Genomic DNA, 20,940 nt, shown 5'->3' on the forward strand with positions numbered 1-20,940 from the left:
TGGGCCACACGCGTGCCAGGCGAGCACGCTACCGCTTGAGCCACATCCCCAGCCCCAAGAGAGAGAATTTTTAATATTTATTTTTTAGTTATTGGAGAACACAACATCTTTGTTTGTATGTGGTGCTGAGGATCGAACCCGGGCCGCACGCATGCCAGGCGAGTGCGCTACCGCTCGAGCCACATCCCCAGCCCTGTCCAATTAAACTTAAGAAAGTGAATGTAAAGGTCTGCTATGGCTTAGACGTGGTATGCCTTTGGGAGGGATTAATGCTGGTCTCCCAGTGGGAGTGAGTTTCTGAGAGATTGAGTTGTTATAAAAAAGAACAAACCTAAACCTTATCCCTCTGGCTTCCTCTCTCACCATGTGATTTCTTCTGCACATACTCCCACCATCATGCTACCCACCATGTTTATGGCACAGCCAAGGAGGCCCTTACTGGTGGTAAATAGATGGTAGTTATCTGATTTTGGAAATTCAGCCTCCAAAACTGTGATTTGAGGCCTATGTTATTTATAAAATAGTCAGCTTTTGGTATTTCATTACAGCAAGAAATTAGACTAAAACAAGTCTATGAGTAATTTTATGTAGCAAAAAAGAAAAGAAAAGAAAAAGCCCCAAAGCAAATCACTGACTATCACTCTAATAAAAATAAAAATAAAAACTATCTAGCAGGCACAGTGGCATGTGTAATCCCAACTACCTGGGAGGTTGAGGTAGGAGGATCACAAGTTCAAGGCCAACCCAGGCAATACAGTGAGACCATGTCTCAAAATAAAATACAAAAGGGGTGGGCATAACTCTGGTAGAGAACCCCTGGGTTCAATCCCCAGGACTAAAGAAAAAGAGGAAGGAAGGAAGGAAGGAAGGAACGAACGAACGAACGAACGAACGAACTGTCATATACGGGTAAATGTATGTCACAAGCTAAAATACATGGTTGAAAACAAGAAGCCAAACTATGAACTGCCTTTCTCTAAACCTTACTATGCTAAGACTGACTGCTTAAATAAACCTTTTGCTTTGATCAAAACTGTTAGCAATGAAAATATATCTGACAGCTATTGTTCTCTGGAATGGAATATAAATCCTATGATGGTCGAATGCAGTTTTCTTTACTCATAGCCAGAATCAAGACAAAGTACTCACCTGAATTATTACCACAGTTGACAGAAGATCAAATAGAATCACAATTTGTGCATTGACAAACTGTTGTTATTTCAGTTAGCTAGTTAGTATTTTAGGCATTTTTATGTAAAACATACTAAAGTCAGATAAAATATCAAAGGATCTTCATAGGTTAATAGAAAAATATGGGGAGTTTAAACTTCAAAAAAAGGAAATAGTCTTTTCTGTGTTTCATTAACCCTCAGGCCCACCCGCTAGTTTCTACCAGCAGAAATGTCTTTGTAGAAGACAGACACTTAAATAGTACGTCTTTTTTTCACTCTTTCTGTTCAAAAGACAAAACAATAAAAAGATTTACCATATTTGCCTAATAATTTCTATAACCTTTTATTTCTATCCTAGTCCTTTGTTTCCATCCTTCCTCTATGATTTTTATCACAGGTAGCTATTGCAAAGCAAGTCTGAAGTTACAGATTTCCCGATAACCCTCAGCTATTTCATTCATACGCATAGTTTTGAACTACTAATCTAAGGCCACTGGATTCAAGTATATCATCTATCTCCTAGCCCCCTCTCCTCAATATGCCACTGACTGGGCCACAGGTTCTTTTCATAAGCCCAAAATTGAACTCAATTCTTGTCACAAAACTCTGTTTTCTCTTTTATTCTCTATATTGATGTAGGACACTATTGTCTACCAACCTGTCTAAATGCCAAATCTAGAAACCATCCTAGGCTTCTCCTTGCCTCCCACAACTCACCCCAAATCTAAAAATATCAAAAAATATGGATTTTCCCTCCTACCTAAAATCTGTTTCTTTCTTTATCCCCACTGCAAATGTTAAGTGTGGGCAATTATCATGACCTGCTTCAACCAACACTATCTATCACCTTCTTACTAGTCTTGTGATTCAGTATCCTCTTTCTCCTCAACCATTCTGCTTTTATGTGACTGAAAGAATAACATTTCTGAAGCACTCATTTGATAATGCCATTTCTAGCTCCAAAATTGTCTATGGTTTTTTCCCCTACAAATAAGACCTAAATTCCTTAAGGACAAGTAGCTCGTGTACAGAGAGAATTACTTGCATGTCTCTACATAGACTCCTTCAGGTGGCTTCTTATGCTTTCTCAGCCTGGAAAATACCTCCTTTTTCTTGCATCCCTCCGAACATTCTCATTTTCAGTTCAAACCTTTCCTCTTCTGAACAGCCTTTCCAATAATCCTAAGCAGAATGAGAAGTTCACTCACTTTTCTCATTAACTTCATTACAGTCATTATCACCATATTAATTGTCAGTTTGCATGACTTCTCACAAACTCCTTGAAAGTATGGTTCATGTTTGCCCATCTTTGTTCTTCACTACACAGCATAATGCTTGACACTTGGTAAGTTCAAAAAATATCCACTAAATAAATTGTCCAAATAAATTATATTAACCAAAACCAGACTGAAGATGTTTTAAAGTGAAGGAGGGGTCTCTGTGTGAACAATGGTTAGCAATGCTTCAAATTCCTGGAGGGACCTATAAATGAACTGCTACTGCAGGCAGTATCAATGAACTCTAAACCCATTCTGCCAGCAGTGACAACCAAGAGCCATTTGCCCACTACTATCATACTTCTCTCCCTATCCCCATTTCTATTTTAAGAGTAATAATATAACCAAAGAAAAACACAGTGGAATTGGATTTTCAGACAGAGCTAGAGAATGAGAATTTTATTACTCCTCTTGCAATTAATCAGAGATACAATAATAAAGTCTAGCTTTTGGAAAAACTACAACAATTTAATATAAACAGAAAACCTTTAGATTCTAATGATGACGAAACTTCATGAGGTTATCCAAACCTCCAGATCAGACAATCGCATAAATGGTATTCTCTCTTCCATCTTAATAGATGGTCAGGAAAGACATTTTGCAAATCCCTTAATACCTGTTCCAAGATCTTAACGTTCCTTTAGAACCCACAGTCTTTCCTAGTGCCTGGATTGTTGTACTTCTAGCAAAGATGAAGAAAAAATTGACATTTTCTTTCTTATACTAAACCTTCCTTAAGCCATTCCTCAGTCTCTTCTGTCCTGCACTTAAGAATTCTACACAAAATTTGTCATGAAAATAGCAATGACAGCATCAGTGAGTGAGTCCTGAGTGTGAGTCGAGCATGAGGCCAAGAGCTTCTCCTGTGTGATCTCATTTAGTCATCACGGCAGTCACTACAGTAACTATTATTAGTCCCCTTTTATAGATGAGGTAATTGGTGTGTGAGATGTTAAGTAACAGGCACAAAGTTGTCCAACTGAGAAGTATCAATGTGATTAGAACAATTCTGTCTGATTCTAGAAACTCCTGGTCACTATGCTTTCCACTCCGCAGTTTACTTGCTCATAGGCTCCCTCTCTCTTTACTATTTTGCATCCTCTCCAAGTCCTCCATGATTTACTTAAAAGAAAAAGAAATTTATGAGCTTTATAAGTTTGTCTCTTATGGATTTCATCTCTTTATCAAAAAAAAAAAATGGGGGGGGATGCTGATAGTGAGGATTAAACCAAGGCTTCTTATATGACAGATGCTCTATCATTGAGCTACATCTCCAAGCCCTCAAATTACTTAATAAGAATATATTGTATAAGATTTGCCAAATTTGTTTTTCTCATAGCTAAAAATATAATTGAACCAAGTTTTTATCTTTACCTATGTATTTATATACATAAACATGTAAACCTAAAATTTCAAGTAACTATGTATATGCAATGTAAAACCACATACATAGAATCATTATACACACACACACACACACACACACATACACATTTTTACTATTGAAATGCAGTGTTAATTACATGCCAATTTAAGGAAGCATTTGGAGTAATCCAAATATTTAATAACATGAAATGGTGTTCTGATAGGAAAGTAAGAATATTATTGCAATAAGTATTCCAATAGGAGTAGTATTGCTATTAATAACTAGTTTTTATCGCACCATATGTCAGACACTGTGCTAAGCTTTTTAAAAACATTAATAAATACTATTCAGTGTGGTGAAAATCTCACTAAAAGGCCATTGGGCAATGTCAGGGGCTAGTTAGCAATAACTTCTGGCAATTAGAAGTATATCCTAATACTGATTTCCCAAATCTTAATGGCTTTGTTTGAAAACAGACTTTGAACTCCAGAAATTTCATTCATATAGTTTAATTTTTTTTACTTATAATTCATATTTTCAAAAATGGATTTAAATTGGAGGTTCTAAATATAACTAGCAAGATAACTTATTACTGCATCATTCTAGTCCTGACAGTTAAAATTAACACTTAGCACTGCCCCACAATATGTAGGGTTCATAAGATAACTAATAAGTCAGAAGGCTTAAAACCAGGCTAATGGATGGATTTCAAAATAGCCTGAGCCACAGCTGCCACTTCGTGTTAGCATCCAGATTAACAGCAGATACACCAGTTAAAATACAGTGAGCTATCACTAAGATTAATTTATCAGTTACTTATCCAGAAGGTTCTTCTAACTCAAACAAATATAAAGAAACAACCCAAGAGTTTCAATTATCAGCTGATTTACATGGCCACCAAATTTCTGTGTTATCAAGGAAATAATGAAAATATCCTGTTATCAATCCTTATTAAACTACTTGATAATTCTGTATGTTTAGTTTAGAGAAAACTTCCAACTACTAAAAAATTTTAGTAGTAAAAAATGGTATACAGTTCCTTTATATAATACAATGTTTTTCCCTGTGCCCTCTTCTAATATGCTCGAAATAGCTTCATCTTAATCAGTCTATAAGTAGAGATGAAATTTTCTTAATCATCTCCCTGTCAGCCTGTGCAAAAGAAAACAAGACAAAATTTTTTATCTTGTTCACCATAGTGGAGACATTCCTATATTACAGAAAATCAGTTTCCCAGAAAAATGATTTTTTACATATAGATATGCTCTTTCTCAGTCTGAAATATTTTTATGCTTAACATTTTTACCACAGAATTCTCAAATAGAAATTAATGGGGAAAGAGAAAAAAGTAATGAGAGGACTCAAATCCATTAGTATTATATAAAAAGACAGTTAAGGAGCCATCAAAATTAATTTCCAGTAAATTTTACTGGAAGAATAATTTTGAAATATTTATCAAAATTGAGTGAAGACAGTTGTCTGAAAATTACGTTTTTCATAGTTTACTTGGACCCATGAACTAAGGAAGAAGTTTTTAAATATTTTGGCCTCAGGACTTCTTACTCTCTTAAAAATTACAAATAGGAGAGGCTGAGCCGCCCCCTCCCCCTGCGCCGGCATAGTAGAGGGAACTGTGACCAAACACAGAGCAGGCCCAGCGGCCTGCTGAGGGGCAGAGCCGCCCCCCACCCCCCGCGCCTGCCAGGTAGGGGAACTGTGACCACCGACAAAAAAGGCCCAGTGGCCCGCGGCGGGACAGACCTTCCAATCACTCCTGCAAGGTAGGCGGGCCTGCGACCCACCGGCAGAAGAGGAGCAGCGGCCTGCTGAGAGGCTGAGCCGCCCCCTCCCCCTGCGCCGGCAAAGTAGAGGGAACTGTGACCACGCACAGAGCAGGCCCAGCGGCCTGCTGAGGGGCAGAGCCGCCCCACACCCCCCGCGCCTGCCAGGTAGGGGAACTGTGACCACCGACAGAAAAGGCCCAGTGGCCCGCGGCGGGACAGACCTTCCAATCACTCCTGCAAGGTAGGCGGGCCTGCGACCCACCGGCAGAAGAGGAGCAGCGGCCTGCTGAGAGGCAGAGCCGCCCCCTCCCCCTGCACTGGCAAGGTAGAGGGAACTATGAGCACGCACAGAGCAGGCCCAGCGGCCTGCTGAGGGGCAGAGCCGCCCCCCACCCCCCGCGCCTGCCAGGTAGGTGGAACGGTGACCACCGACAGAAAAGGCCCAGTGGCCCGCGGTGGGACAGAGCTTCCAATCACTCCTGCAAGGTAGGCGGGCCTGCGACCCACCTGCAGAAGAGGAGCAGCGGCCTGCAGAGAGGCTGAGCCACCCCCTCCCCCTGCGCCGGCAAAGTAGAGGGAACTGTGACCACGCACAGAGCAGGCCCAGCGGCCTGCTGAGGGGCAGAGCCGCCCCCCACCCCCTGCGCCTGCCAGGTAGGGGAACTGTGACCACCGACAGAAAAGGCCCAGTGGCCCGCGGCGGGACAGACCTTCCAATCACTCCTGCAAGGTAGGCGGGCCTGCGACCCACCGGCAAAAGAGGAGCAGCGGCCTGCTGAGAGGCAAAGCCGCCCCCTCCCCCTGCGCCGGCAAGGTAGAGGGAACTGTGACCATGCACAGAGCAGGCCCAGCGGCCTGCTGAGGGGCAGAGCCGCCCCCCACCCCCAGCGCCTGCCAGGTAGGTGGAATGGTGACCACCGACAGAAAAGGCTCAGTGGCCCGCGGCGGGACAGACCTTCCAATCACTCCTGCAAGGTAGGCCGGCCTGCGACCCACCGGCAGAAGTGGAGCAGCGGCCTGCTGAGAGGCTGAGCCGCCCCCTCCCCCTGCGCCGGCATAGTAGAGGGAACTGTGACCAAACATAGAGCAGGCCCAGCGGCCTGCTGAGGGGCAGAGCCGCCCCACACCCCCCGCGCCTGCCAGGTAGGGGAACTGTGACCACCGACAGAAAAGGCCCAGTGGCCCGCGGCGGGACAGACCTTCCAATCACTCCTGCAAGGTAGGCGGGACTGCGACCCACCGGCAGAAGAGGAGCAGCGGCCTGCTGAGAGGCAGAGCCGCCCCCTCCCCCTGCACCGGCAAGGTAGAGGGAACTGTGACCACGCACAGAGCAGGCCCAGCGGCCTGCTGAGGGGCAGAGCCACCCCACACCCCCCGCGCCTGCCAGGTAGGTGGAACGGTGACCACCGACAGAAAAGGCCCAGTGGCCCGCGGAGGGGCAGAGCTTCCAATCACTCCTGCAAGGTAGGCGGGCCTGCGACCCACCGGCAGAAGAGGAGCAGCGGCCTGCTGAGTGGCAGAGCCGCCCCCTCCCCCCAGCGCCTGCAAGGTAGACGGAACTGTGACCACCATCAGAACAGGTCAGACCTGCAACCGAGAGACAGAACAGGCCCAGTGGCCTGAGGAAGGGTAGAGCCGCCCCCCCCCCCCGCGCCTACAAGGTAGGCGGACCTGCGAGCCACTGGCAGTACAGCCCCAGAGGCCTGCAGAGGGGCAGTGCCGCTGCCTGCGCCTGCAAAGTAGGCAGAACTGCGACCACCGACAGAACAAGCCTAGCGGCCCGCAGAAGGACAGAGCCGCCGCCCGCGCCTGCAAGGTCGGCGGACCTGCTACCGACCGGCAGAGCAGGCCCAGCGGCCTGCCGGCGTGGTAGGCACATTGCCCCAATTGGAGGAGGGGCAGAGCCGCCGCCCGCGCATGCGAGGGAGACTTTGCAACTATACAAGACCAATATAAATATATAGGGGGAACATTCAATAGCACAACAGTTTCACCAAGTAGAAAGGAACGCGAACAGTATGAAGAGACAAGGAAAGAAAGGACCACAAGCATTGCAGGTCAACTCAACGTTAGAAGAGGTAATAGCTGCAGCAGATGGAATGTCAGATAAAGAATTCAGGATATACATGCTTCAGATGATCTGGAGTCTCAAGGAAGACATCAGACAGCAAAATCAGACAATGAAAGATCACTTCAACAATGAATTACATAAACAAATCCAAGAAGCAAAAGATCAACTATACAGGGAAATAGAGGTTATAAAAAACAAACAAACAGAAATCCTAGAAATGCAGGAAGCAATAAGCCAACTTAAAAACTCAATTGAGAATACTACCAGCAGAGTAGAACACTTAGAAGACAGAACATCAGACAATGAGGATAAAGTATTTCAACTTGAAAAGAACATAGACAGCTCAGCAAGACTGTTAAGAAACCATGAGCAGAACATCCAAGAAATATGGGATAACATCAAGAGACCAAATTTAAGAGTCATTGGGATACAGGAAGGGACAGAGTTTCAAACCAAAGGAATGAGCAATCTATTCAATGAAATAATACGAGAAAACTTCCCAGACTTGAAGAATGAGACAGAACCCCAAATCCTAGAAGCCTACAGGACGCCGAATGTGCAAAATCATAAGAGACCCACACCTAGACACATTATAATGAAGATGCCCAACATACAGAATAAGGAGAGAATTTTAAAAGCTACAAGAGAAAGGAAGCAGATCACATTTAGGGGTAAGCCAATCAGGATAACAGCTGATCTTTCAACACAGACTCTGAAAGCTAGAAGATCCTGGAATAACATATTTCAAACACTGAAAGAAAATGGGTTCCAACCAAGAATTGTGTTTCCAGCGAAATTAAGCTTCAGGATGGAAGATGAAATTAAAACCTTCCACGATAAACAAAAGTTAAAAGAATTTGCAGCTAGAAAACCATCTCTTCAAAACATCCTTGGCAAAACATTACAGGAAGAGGAAATGGAAAATAACAATAAAAACCAACAGTGGGAGGTAGGACACTAAAGGGGGGAAAATAATCAAAGTGGAAAACAAACCATGTTAAGTAACATAAATAAACAAATATGGCTGGAAGAACAACCCATATCTCAATAATAACCCTAAATGTTAATGGCTTAAACTCACCAATCAAGAGACACAGGCTAGTAGAATGGATCACAAAACAAGACCCAACAATATGCTGCCTACAGGAGACGCATTTGATAGGAAAAGACATACATAGGCTGAAGGTGAAAGGTTGGGAAAAATCATATCACTCATATGGACTTCGGAAACAAGCAGGAGTATCCATACTCATATCAAATAAAATAGATTTCAAGCCAAAGTTAATCAAAAGGGATAAAGAGGGACACTACATACTGCTCAAGGGAACCATACACCAACAAGACATAACAATCATAAATATATATGCCCCAAACAATGGTGCAGCTATGTTCATCAAACAAACTCTTCTCAAGTTCAAGAGTCTAATAGACCACCATACAATAATCATGGGAGACTTCAACACACCTCTATCACCACTGGACAGATCTTCCAAACAAAAGTTGAATAAGGAAACTATAGAACTCAATAACACAATTAATAACCTAGACTTAATTGACATATATAGAATATACCACCCAACATCAAGCAGTTACACTTTTTTCTCAGCAGCACATGGATCCTTCTCAAAAATAGATCATATATTATGTCACAGGGAAACTCTTAGACAATATAAAGGAGTAGAGATAATACCATGCATCCTATCTGATCATAATGGAATGGAACTGAAAATCAACGATAAAAGAAGGAAGGAAAAAGAATACATCACTTGCGGAATGAACAATAGGTTACTGAATGATCAATGGGTTATAGAAGACATCAAGGAGGAAATTAAAACATTCTTAGAGATTAATGAAAACACAGACACAACATATCGAAATCTATGGGACACATTGAAAGCAGTTCTAAGAGGAAAATTCATTGCTTGGAGTTCATTCCTTAAAAAAAGAAAAAACCAACAAATAAATGATCTCATACTTCATCTCAAAATCCTAGAAAAAGAAGAGCAAAACAACAGCAAAAGAAGTAGAAGGCAAGAAATAATTAAAATCAGAGCTGAAATTAATGAAATCGAAACAAAAGAAACAATTGAAAAAATTGACAAAACTAAAAGTTGGTTCTTTGAAAAAATAAACAAAATCGACAGACCCTTAGCCATGCTAACGAAGAGAAGAGAGAGAACTCAAATCACTAACATACGGGATGAAAGAGGCAATATCACAACAGACACTTCAGAAATACAGAAGATAATCAAAAATTATTTTGAATCCTTATACTCCAATAAATTAGAAGATAGTGAAGGCATAGATAAATTTCTTAAGTCATATGATCTGCCCAGATTGAGTCAGGAGGATATAGACAACCTAAACAGACCAATATCAATTGAGGAAATAGAAGAAACCATCAAAAGACTACCAACTAAGAAAAGCCCAGGACCGGATGGGTATACAGCAGAGTTTTACAAAACCTTTAAAGAGGAACTAATACCAATACTTTTCAAGCTACTTCGGGAAATAGAAAAAGAGGGAGAACTTCCAAATTCATTCTACGAGGCCAACATCACCCTGATACCTAAACCAGACAAAGACACTTCAAAGAAAGAAAACTACAGACCAATATCTCTAATGAACCTAGATGCAAAAATCCTCAATAAAATTCTGGCCACTCGGATACAAAAACATATCAAAAAAATTGTGCACCATGATCAAGTAGGATTCATCCCTGGGATGCAAGGCTGGTTCAATATACGGAAATCAATAAATGTTATTCACCACATCAATAGACTTAAAAATAAGAACCATATGATCATCTCGATAGATGCGGAAAAAGCATTCGACAAAGTACAGCATCCCTTTATGTTCAAAACTCTAGAAAAACTAGGGATAACAGGAACATACCTCAATATTGTAAAAGCTATCTATGCTAAGCCTCAGGCTAGCATCATTCTGAATGGAGAAAAATTGAAGGCATTCCCTCTAAAATCTGGAACAAGACAGGGATGCCCTCTCTCACCACTTCTGTTCAACATAGTTCTCGAAACACTGGCCAGAGCAATTAGACAGACGAAAGAAATTAAAGGCATCAAAATAGGAAAAGAAGAACTTAAATTATCACTATTTGCAGATGACATGATTCTATACCTAGCAGACCCAAAAGGGTCTACAAAGAAACTATTAGAGCTAATAAATGAATTCAGCAAAGTGGCAGGATATAAAATCAACACGCATAAATCAAAGGCATTCCTGTATATCAGCGACAAATCCTCTGAAATGGAAATGAGGACAACCACTCCATTCAAAATATCTTCAAAAAAAATAAAATACTTGGGAATCAACCTAACAAAAGAGGTGAAAGACTTATACAATGAAAACTACAGAACCCTAAAGAGAGAAATAGAAGAAGATCTTAGAAGATGGAAAAATATACCCTGTTCATGGATAGGCAGAACTAACATCATCAAAATGGCGATATTACCAAAAGTTCTCTATAGGTTTAATGCAATGCCAATCAAAATCCCAACGGCATTTCTTGTAGAAATAGAGAAAGCAATCATGAAATTCATATGGAAAAATAAAAGACCCAGAATAGCAAAAACAATGCTAAGCAGGAAGTGTGAATCAGGCGGTATAGCAATACCAGTCTTCAAACTATACTACAGAGCAATAGTAACAAAAACAGCATGGTACTGGTACCAAAACAGGCGGGTGGACCAATGGTACAGAATAGAGGACACAGAAACCAATCCACAAAACTACAACTATCTTATATTTGATAAAGGGGCTAAAAGCATGCAATGGAGGAAGGATAGCATCTTCAACAAATGGTGCTGGGAAAACTGGAAATCCATATGCAACAAAATGAAACTGAATCCCTTTCTCTCGCCATGCACAAAAGTGAATTCAAAATGGATCAAGGAGCTTGATATCAAATCAGAGACACGGCGTCTGATAGAAGAAAAAGTTGGCTACGATCTACATACTGTGGGGTCGGGCTCCAAATTCCTCAATAGGACACCCATAGCACAAAAGTTAATAACTAGAATCAACAAATGGGACTTACTCAAACTAAAAAGTTTTTTCTCAGCAAAAGATACAATAAGAGAGGTAAATAGAGAGCCTACATCCTGGGAACAAATCTTTACTCCTCACACTTCAGATAGAGCCCTAATATCCAGAGTATACAAAGAACTCAAAAAATTAGACAATAAGAGAACAAACAACCCCATCAACAAATGGGCCAAGGACCTGAACAGACACTTCTCAGAGGAGGACATACAATCAATCAACAAGTACATGAAAAAATGCTCACCATCTCTAGCAGTCAGAGAAATGCAAATCAAAACCACCCTAAGATACCATCTCACTCCAGTAAGATTGGCAGCCATTATGAAGTCAAACAACAACAAGTGCTGGCGAGGATGTGGGGAAAAGGGTACATTTGTACATTGCTGGTGGGACTGCAAATTGGTGCGGCCAATTTGGAAAGCAGTATGGAGATTTCTTGGAAAGCTGGGAATGGAGCCACCATTTGACCCAGCTATTCCCCTTCTCGGTCTATTCCCTAAAGACCTAAAAAGAGCATGCTACAGGGACACTGCTACATCGATGTTCATAGCAGCACAATTCACAATAGCTAGACTGTGGAACCAACCTAGATGCCCTTCAATGGATGAATGGATAAAAAAAATGTGGCATTTATACACAATGGAGTATTACTCTGCATTAAAAAATGACAAAATCATAGAATTTACAGGGAAATGGATGGCATTAGAGCAGATTATGCTAAGTGAAGCTAGCCAATCCCTAAAAAACAAATGCCAAATGTCTTCTTTGATATAAGGAGAGTAACTAAGAACAGAGTAGGGTCGAAGAGCATGAGAAGAAGATTAACATTAAACAGGGATGAGAGGTGGGAGGGAAAGGGAGAGAGAAGGGAAAATGCATGGAAATGGAAGGAGACCCTCAGAGTTATACAAAAGTACATACAAGAGGAAGTGAGGGGAAGGGGAAAAATAATACAAGGGGGACAAACGAATGTCAGTAGAGGGGGCAGAGAAAGAAGAGGGGAGGGGAGGGGAGGGGAGGGGGGATAGTAGAGGATAGGAAAGGCAGCAGAATACAACAGACACTAGTATGGCAATATGTAAATCAATGGATGTGTAACTGATGTGATTCTGCAATCTGTATATGGGGTAAAAATGGGAGCTCATAACCCACTTGAATCAAATTGTGAAATATGATATATCAAGAACTATATAATGTTTTGAACAGCCAACAATAAAAAATTTAAAAAAAAAATTGAAACAAAATAAACAATAATAGCCTAGTTAATTGGCTAAATAATGGAGCTGATAGTGATCACTGGATACTTCTTAAATTTTATCTAAAATAAAAAGTATCTTTGATGTTGCAAAAGCTGTTTAGTCACAATGCCTATCATATGAGAATGCTTAGAGTAGGCAATAAGGTCACACTTCATGGAGTATGCTGAGAGTATATCAAGTACATGTGAAAATAATATATTTATGGCTTGCTGTGAGCATTAAAAATGACTTCCCTCAAAAAAAAAATAAATAAATAAATAAATATTTTAAAAAATTCTCTCTCTCTCTTTAAAAAAATAACCGTGTACATGTATCAAATGAACTGCAACATTCAAATCCATTCCCTTGAAAAATTATACTTGTGACCCAATAAAGTTACAATTGTTCAAAACTCAAAAAAAAAAAAAAAAAATTACAAATAGTCCTTTCCCAATAAAGAACTTTCATTTATATGGGTTATATTTATAAATACTTACTAAATTCATAAAATTATGGATATTCTTTGATAAAAAATTTGACAAGTTATAGTCTCTTCAAGTTTAATTGCAATGTAGAATATTAAAAAACTTATCAATTAAGCTTCATACTCTACGTTTAAATCTTTTTAGTAGTCTAGAACTTTTGATGTACCTTTTTCTTCATGTGTAACTTTTCTAACATGATTGGTCATTTTAAAAATATTGATCCACTGAGTTATGGAGATCTTCCATGTCTTGACACAATTTCATTATACAAACCAAAAAGCACATTCATTTGTATCATCCTCATCTCATTAGAAAAGTCTATAAGTATGGATTGGCAAAGGACACCAGTAAACTTTGGGAGTGAAGTAAATGTTCAGTATCTCGATCATTATGGTGCTTCCACAGGTGTATTTATATGTAAAAACTCATCACATTTTATACTTTAATCTGTATGGGGTTTGTATATGGGTTACACCTCAATAAAAATAACTGTTTACATTTTACTACAAGAGAGTGTGATAGATAAAAATAAACTGGGAAAATGGAACACACTCTGTACAAAAGTAGTTAAAGTAAAAAGTGGGGAAAAGTCTTTATGTTTAGTTTAGTTTAAGTCAAGTTCATGGCAATAGATGAGAGTCTTCCAAATTTCTTATTTTTGCTTGAAAGCCTGGGTTTCATCATGAATAGTAAATAATGTTAGTTGTAGCTGATGTGACAGTTTACTTATTTTCAAGAAAATGTCTGTTAATACTCAAGTTTGAAAACCATAGTTTGCCTGTCAGTTGTTCTTCAAATAAAAGTGCTGTTGCAAAAAAGAAAGTGTCCACTTCAGCTCGAAACTTTAACAGTTGCTTGAATGCTTTTGTAAAGTTAACCTCTTATCTTACTTCAGTGTGCTTTAGAAATGCTTTGTGAGTACTTGCCATCTTCATTTCTCAAAAGTCAAAATGAAACACAATTAATCATTTTTACTACTCAGCAAGAACATTCTTATATGAAACTGCTTTTTTTAAAAAATGAGTTTTAGCCAGCATGATGGTGCACACCTGTAATCCTAGCTATTCCAGAGTCTGCAACAAGAAGATGACAAGTTTGAGGTCAGCATGTTCAACTAACTTAGTGAGGCCCTGTCTCAAAATTTAAAAACTTTTAAAAGGGGTTGAAGATGTAGCTCAGTGGTACAGTACCCCTGGGTTCAATCCCCAGGACAGGGGGAAAAATGATGTTTTAATTGCAACCAACTTGATTCAAACTGACCAAACATAGTTCTATCCATTTTTTTGCATGCTTAATATAATTGATAACTCCAGTGGAAAAGGCAAATAAGTCTTGTATTATTATAAAAATAGTTTTGTCCTCCTAAACTTTGTAAAGTATCTAAGGGACCACTAGGGATGCATAGACCGAATTTTAAGAACTGGTAAACCTAAAATTTTATATATTTTATATATTTTAAAAGAATTTAAAACCTACCAAAAAAAAAAAAAAAGATCCCCACACCCACATAGTGAAACCATGCAAGATCCAGAAGGGGTAGCTCAAAGGCTTTGGAGCTTTGCCCTGACCCCCAAGGTATAGAGCACTGAAGAGCAGGATTCCAAAGTGAGAGCTGAGGTCCTCAGTTAGAAGGGCCTCCAACAAATCACAAGGGTAACAATTGACAATCTACAGAGTTTTGTAATACCAGTATGTTTGGGATACATGTATTCAATAAATTAAATGAAATATTAAAAATTTTATTACAAAATTGACTTCATGTTAGATGATTTTGCCCCAGTGTAGGCTAATGTGCATGTTGAAGGTAAGCTGGGCTAATCTATGGTGTTCAGTAGGTTAGGTGTATTAGCTGCATTTTATCCTAAGCCTAGGAACATCAAAAACAATGGTGAGTCTGACTTACTTGACTAACCCTTTTCCTGTTCTATCACCAGATCTGTACAGACCCATTTGCATCTATCTGAGCCTATGGTTGGCCGAAACCTTACCTCCTCCATACCACTTGTGCTACAGTCTAAAATTAAGTGAATGTCTCTCTTTTAGGATTCATTCCTGTATTCTTATGCTGAGTATTAAACTCTCTATATTACATGTTAACTACTCAGTTCTCTTCAGTACATATTCACTGCCTCAGTATGTGTAAATCTGTTCATCTGCTCACCAACTGCTCGTACTCACAAACCTAGCAACCTCCCACTCTAGCTTCCTCAGCTAACGAAATTGTAGGTTCAATTAAGGTACTTCTTATCGCTATTATTGCCTCCACCCAGCCTCCAACCCACTGCTCCCCTCCCATTATAAATCATGCTTATTGCTTTAGAAAGTCTCTTTTCTCTACTCTTCATCTCTCTGCTCTTCAGTCTCATCACATTCAGCTGAATTTCCCTAATCCTCATCCCCACACTTGCCCAGAAGCTAAAATTATAAGTTTCTTCCACTGTGAACCACCAAAACCCCTACTTTTATAAACAGATCCTATTACTCTAGTCCTCCTCCCTCTCCATCTCTCATATGTAGTCTTGGCTATCAATTATCATCCTTAAGTACTATGTCTTATACTTCTCTATAGCTCATAATGCCCCAAAACATAGTATGAACATTGCACCTACTTATTAATATTCACTAAGTTAAGGTTGAGCAATTATTATTAAGCCAAAAAATACTGCTATTCCCAGAAAATCATTGTTTCTACCTCTCCTTTCAGAATTCATTAAAAAAAAACCCTAGCCTACAAAATAAACTCTTCTAAACCTTTCCAAATTCCCCACTATAAGTCAGGTCTGACAGACAAAAGTATACCAGTCTCTAGGGCTAGGACTGTGGCTCAGTGACAGAGCACTTGTCTTACATATGTGAGGCACTGGGTTCTATCCTCAGCACAAAATAACTCAGGGTCTGAACTCTGTTCTACTCTATTAATACATAAAATAAATAAACCACATAAAAATAAATAAACAAAAAAGATACTGTGCCATGCATAACCAAAAAAATTTTTTTTAATTAAAAAAAAGTATACCAGTCTTTGCAAGCACTGAATTGTTTATCATTATTATTTATCAATTGTTTATCAATCTTACAAAGGGTGTAATTTAGTCAATTACTTTCCCTAAGGAAATAAAAATGCAATAGTAGTTGCCTGAGAAAAATTCATTCACCCAACTCAAGTAAGAAGTTCACAGAGAACAGCTTTCCTAACCCTAGGATATTCCAACCAGACCATATTTCACTACCAGTTTTCACTAGAAACAATCAGGTTTTTTACTTTTTTCTGGATTTTAACTTTAGCTGATTAGTTCAGTTAGGTTTGGAAGGAGTTGCAGCCCATGATAAATAGGCATGACATCAACCAGGACTAAGAAAACTGCAAAACCCACATGAGGTTTTCAGGGGGAAATATACACAATAAGATGAGCCTGGAGGGCCAACAACTTAAAAAAGCACAAGAGAATATGTGTCACAAAAGACCAAACAAACACAAGAATTCATACTCATGGAACTACAGATTTTTACAATGTAAAAAGAAATTTAAAAATTAATTATATTGAGGGCTGGGGTTGTGGCTCAGTGGTAGAACCCTTGCCTAACATGCATGAGGTACTGGGTTTGATCCCCAGGACCACAAAAAATAAAAACAAAATAAAGGTATTGTGTCCATCTACAACTAAAAAAAAAAGTTTTTTTTTAAATCAACTATATTGAAGTATTCAAAGACATGAATAAAAGTAAGAAGGAAGCCAAGTACAGAACAGGGAAGTAGGAAAAAGAGTCAACTAGAAATCTTAAAAATAAATCATATAGTCATTCATATTAACGAAGTGTCCTAGGGTTGGAAGTGTAGCTCAAGGTACATCACTTGCCTAGCATGTATAAAACCCTGGGTTCAACTCTGGCACTGCAAAAAAAAAAAAAAAAGACAGCCAAAAAGAATATCAGTGATTTGGAACCTAGCACTTTCTAAGAATGCCATTATTAACAAATTAAAAGATAGGAAATATTCAAATGTGATGAAAGCTCAATTCTCTCACTCTAAAAATTCACATATATTTCTATACACAACGTTTTATAAACAATTTCAGGAAGCTGCCAAGTCTCAGAAGCTTAACTTCTACACAGAATTCTCAAGACAAAATACCTTAGGGTCTGAACTCTGTTCTACTCTATTAATACATACAATAAAATAGGAAAACATGTTTGGAGAAGGTCAATCTAGTGCTTTAGAGCAAAGTAGGGTGACTGTCCTTTACAATAATTTATTATAGATTTTTAAAGAGATAAGAAGAATTTTTAATATTCCCAACAGAAAGAGATGATAAACGTTTTAGATGATGGCTATGTTAATTACTCTGATTTGATCATTACACATTGCATATCTGCATTACAATAACACACTGTATTCCATAAATACATACAATTATTATGTGTCAATTTTTTAAAATATTGGTTCAAGGCTCAGGAAATAGACATTAAATTTGAGTGAGGATCAAAAATCAAAGAGAACCCAAACCAATGTAAGCCAACTGAATCTAACCCAGAAATGAAATTCACAAAGAAAGTATCCCAAATCCTGATAAATATTCTGTTATAAAACATGGGTATGATTGGGAAAATCAATAATTATCCATAAGCAAATAAACTCTAGTGTACATTAAACTTGGTTAATTCTAACATAAGTTATTTTAGATACAAATATCATTTTTAAAGCTCCTACTAGAATCACCAAATGTGATAGGAAAAAAAAGAGTATTTGTAAGAAGCCAAAACAAATATTTTTAAATAATGTTCAATGATTGGTATGAGAAAGCGAGATTGGTGGAGTTTGTAAAAAACAAAATCACTCTAAATTATAAAAAGGTAAGAAAGACATAGAAGCCTAGAGAAATTAGCCACACTAAGGAGAAAATAGAAAGTTAGAAAATAGAAATGAAAGGGGGAATCTATAAGGCTGGAACATCAGGATGAGGGTTGAACAGAGCAGACACTCCTAGTGTCAATTTAGGTGGTATGTGCTATGAGCTGTCCAATGCCAATCCCACAGTATCTTCAGCAAAATCCTCATATTTTTTGTTTTCTTAACTATGAGTGGAAAAAGTGATGAACCCTTTCCAGGTTGACCTAAACTAATCACAGAGAAAAAGGGAAAGCTAGCCAAAACCTGTACTACACAAGAAGGATCTAAAAATTTAGATACTTTGCAATGAACCTAAATGGAAATATTCAGTCCTCCTCAAAATTTGGATGGAAGACAGCTCCAAAAGCATGAAAAATCCTCCTTAAAATAGACCTGAAATGTTTTAGAATATAAAACTCAAACGACATACGGAATATCTTCTGTTTAAGATAGCTAAAATCTTTGGAACGTAAAATGATGACTTCTCTGAAGATCTGTCATGAGGATCTAGAAATAAATTGTGTCTCTTGAACATTTTTTAAATGCTTTAATAAACTTCAGTATTAAGATTCTTTCAGGATGTACATATATCCATAGATTTTCTTCAAGCTGAAGTGGAAGGAAAATATCTTGGCTGAGACCTTGAGACATTCAATACATATATTTTTCTTCTTTGAGTTATTTTCATGTTACTTTAAAAGCATATAAATCAGGTTGTCTTCAAGTTCACAATTTTACAAGAATAGTGTCTGATTTGAAATAGTACATTTGACACACAATAGAGCAGGCTCCCGTGAAATACATTCAATCTGCAAAAGGTGGGAAATAGTCTGGCCTTCTTTGGGTTAAAGGGTCTTCATTTAGTGAACCTGGAAACACAATTGCGTAGGAGTCTGTTTCATCACTTGCCACCTGACAGAAGCATTTATGTATGAAAGTAGAAGCATGTATGTATAAATCTCAGGGCTTCTCCGAACATGTTTTCCTTATCGAAGAAACTGAAGTCTTCAATTTTTTCAGGCCACCCACTCTTTCTCTTCTCTGAGTGAAACTTTCTTACCTGAATCATTCTATTCCTAATTAAAAGTAGCAAACATGAAAATTCCTGGTGAGAAATGGTGTGGTTATGTAGGCCTTAACTGGAGAAAATGCTGTCTTCATGATCATGAAATAAAATTCAACTGAAATGAATTTTGAATCAACATTTTAAGACTTCATTATATTTAAAGCACAGAAGTATAAAAAGTATAGGTAGTAAATTTTGACTGATATAAATATGAAAAATGCTCTACAAAATTTTATTTGTGTTATTACCAAACATACTTAGAAAAATAACGTCATTGAGAAAAACATATGACTAATCCTAAATATCTATCAAAATAAAGTGATGCTAAAGTCAAAAATAAAGACAATAATTTTTAAGTGACACTCACCAATCACAATTGAAGACTCACAATGATAATAACCATCACTTTGTTTCTTCTTAAGCATGGAGCAAAGATCTATGCGAGAGCATAATTCTTCTCCAAACTTGTGGCTGATAAATTTTTCATACAATTCAGGATCTATCTTTTTCACACCCTTGAAATGACAAAACAAAATCACATCAATCAATTATTTCATCCCAGCAGGCAGTTCATATTTATATCATTTTCTTAGAACCTGATATTACATTTTGGGACATAATACTGCCTACTGGCACTTCAAAATAAATATCACAAAACTGTTGTAAAGTTGTTAAAGTCTCTCCACATAGAATGAGTTGTAGTTTTAAAACCATCAATTAAAGAATTCTGATTTAAATTTAGCAGCATTCATAATTTCATATACTCTAAGTCTCAGAACTAATCAAGAATATGTTGAAATTTGAGATACCAAGGACAGAGTATTCATTCACAACAATGGGGAAAAAAAGTGATGTGGATCTTAACATTTTATACTGCAAAAATGTTCTAAAAAGATGAATGCAATTTTGAAGTCCTCATATAAAAATCACCTAAAATTAAGCTACTTTAAATTGGAATGGGGGATAAGTGGACCTTCTAAGGTTTTTTTCTCTCTTTCTCCTTATATTCAGTGTCCTTTCAGAGCAGGAACAGGTAATTGTTGAAAAATTACAAAGTGATATTCTTTATACCTCTATAGTTTCCCAAATCATAGGAAATAATGTTTCCATCTCCCCTACACTAGAATGGCCCTGAATCTCAGCCTCAGAGTCCCAAAATGCAGTCTGTGAAATGAAGGTAATTAGAACACATATTTTTCCTTTTTACTGTTCAAAACATATTACAGAAAAAAGTTTAAATAGGAATACAAAAGCATAGATTTAGTTCTGCATTTCATTTTTCCTATGTAAATAAAAAGTACATTTTTTTTCCTTTTTATAGGGATATGGTTGTGTCCTGAGTACTACCTGATAACCAGCTTTTATTTTTTTCATTAAATATTCCAGGTGAATATTTAATATAGATATGCAAAATATTTAAATATTTTTATCTCATAGTGTTCTATCATATGCAAGTATCATAATTTATTCATCTAATTCTATGCTGGTGGACATTTCAGCCATTCTTAATTTCCAATATTATATTAGGCAT

At 38.2% G+C, this 20,940-nt stretch overlaps 1 protein-coding gene across 2 annotated transcripts in view; it reads right to left on the bottom strand.

The window, feature by feature from the left end:
- Akap7 (A-kinase anchoring protein 7) overlaps positions 1 to 20,940 on the bottom strand; it is a 138,942-nt gene that overhangs the window by 49,557 nt on the left and 68,445 nt on the right. For both annotated transcript variants that reach the window (XM_071613014.1, XM_071613015.1), the window contains exon 7: positions 19,777 to 19,924. In XM_071613014.1, coding sequence (XP_071469115.1) covers positions 19,777 to 19,924 — 148 coding nt within the window. The remainder of the gene's footprint in view (positions 1 to 19,776; positions 19,925 to 20,940) is intronic.

The sequence above is a fragment of the Marmota flaviventris genome, chromosome 6, assembly GCF_047511675.1.
Source record: "Marmota flaviventris isolate mMarFla1 chromosome 6, mMarFla1.hap1, whole genome shotgun sequence".
NCBI classification, from domain to species: Eukaryota; Metazoa; Chordata; class Mammalia; order Rodentia; family Sciuridae; genus Marmota; species Marmota flaviventris.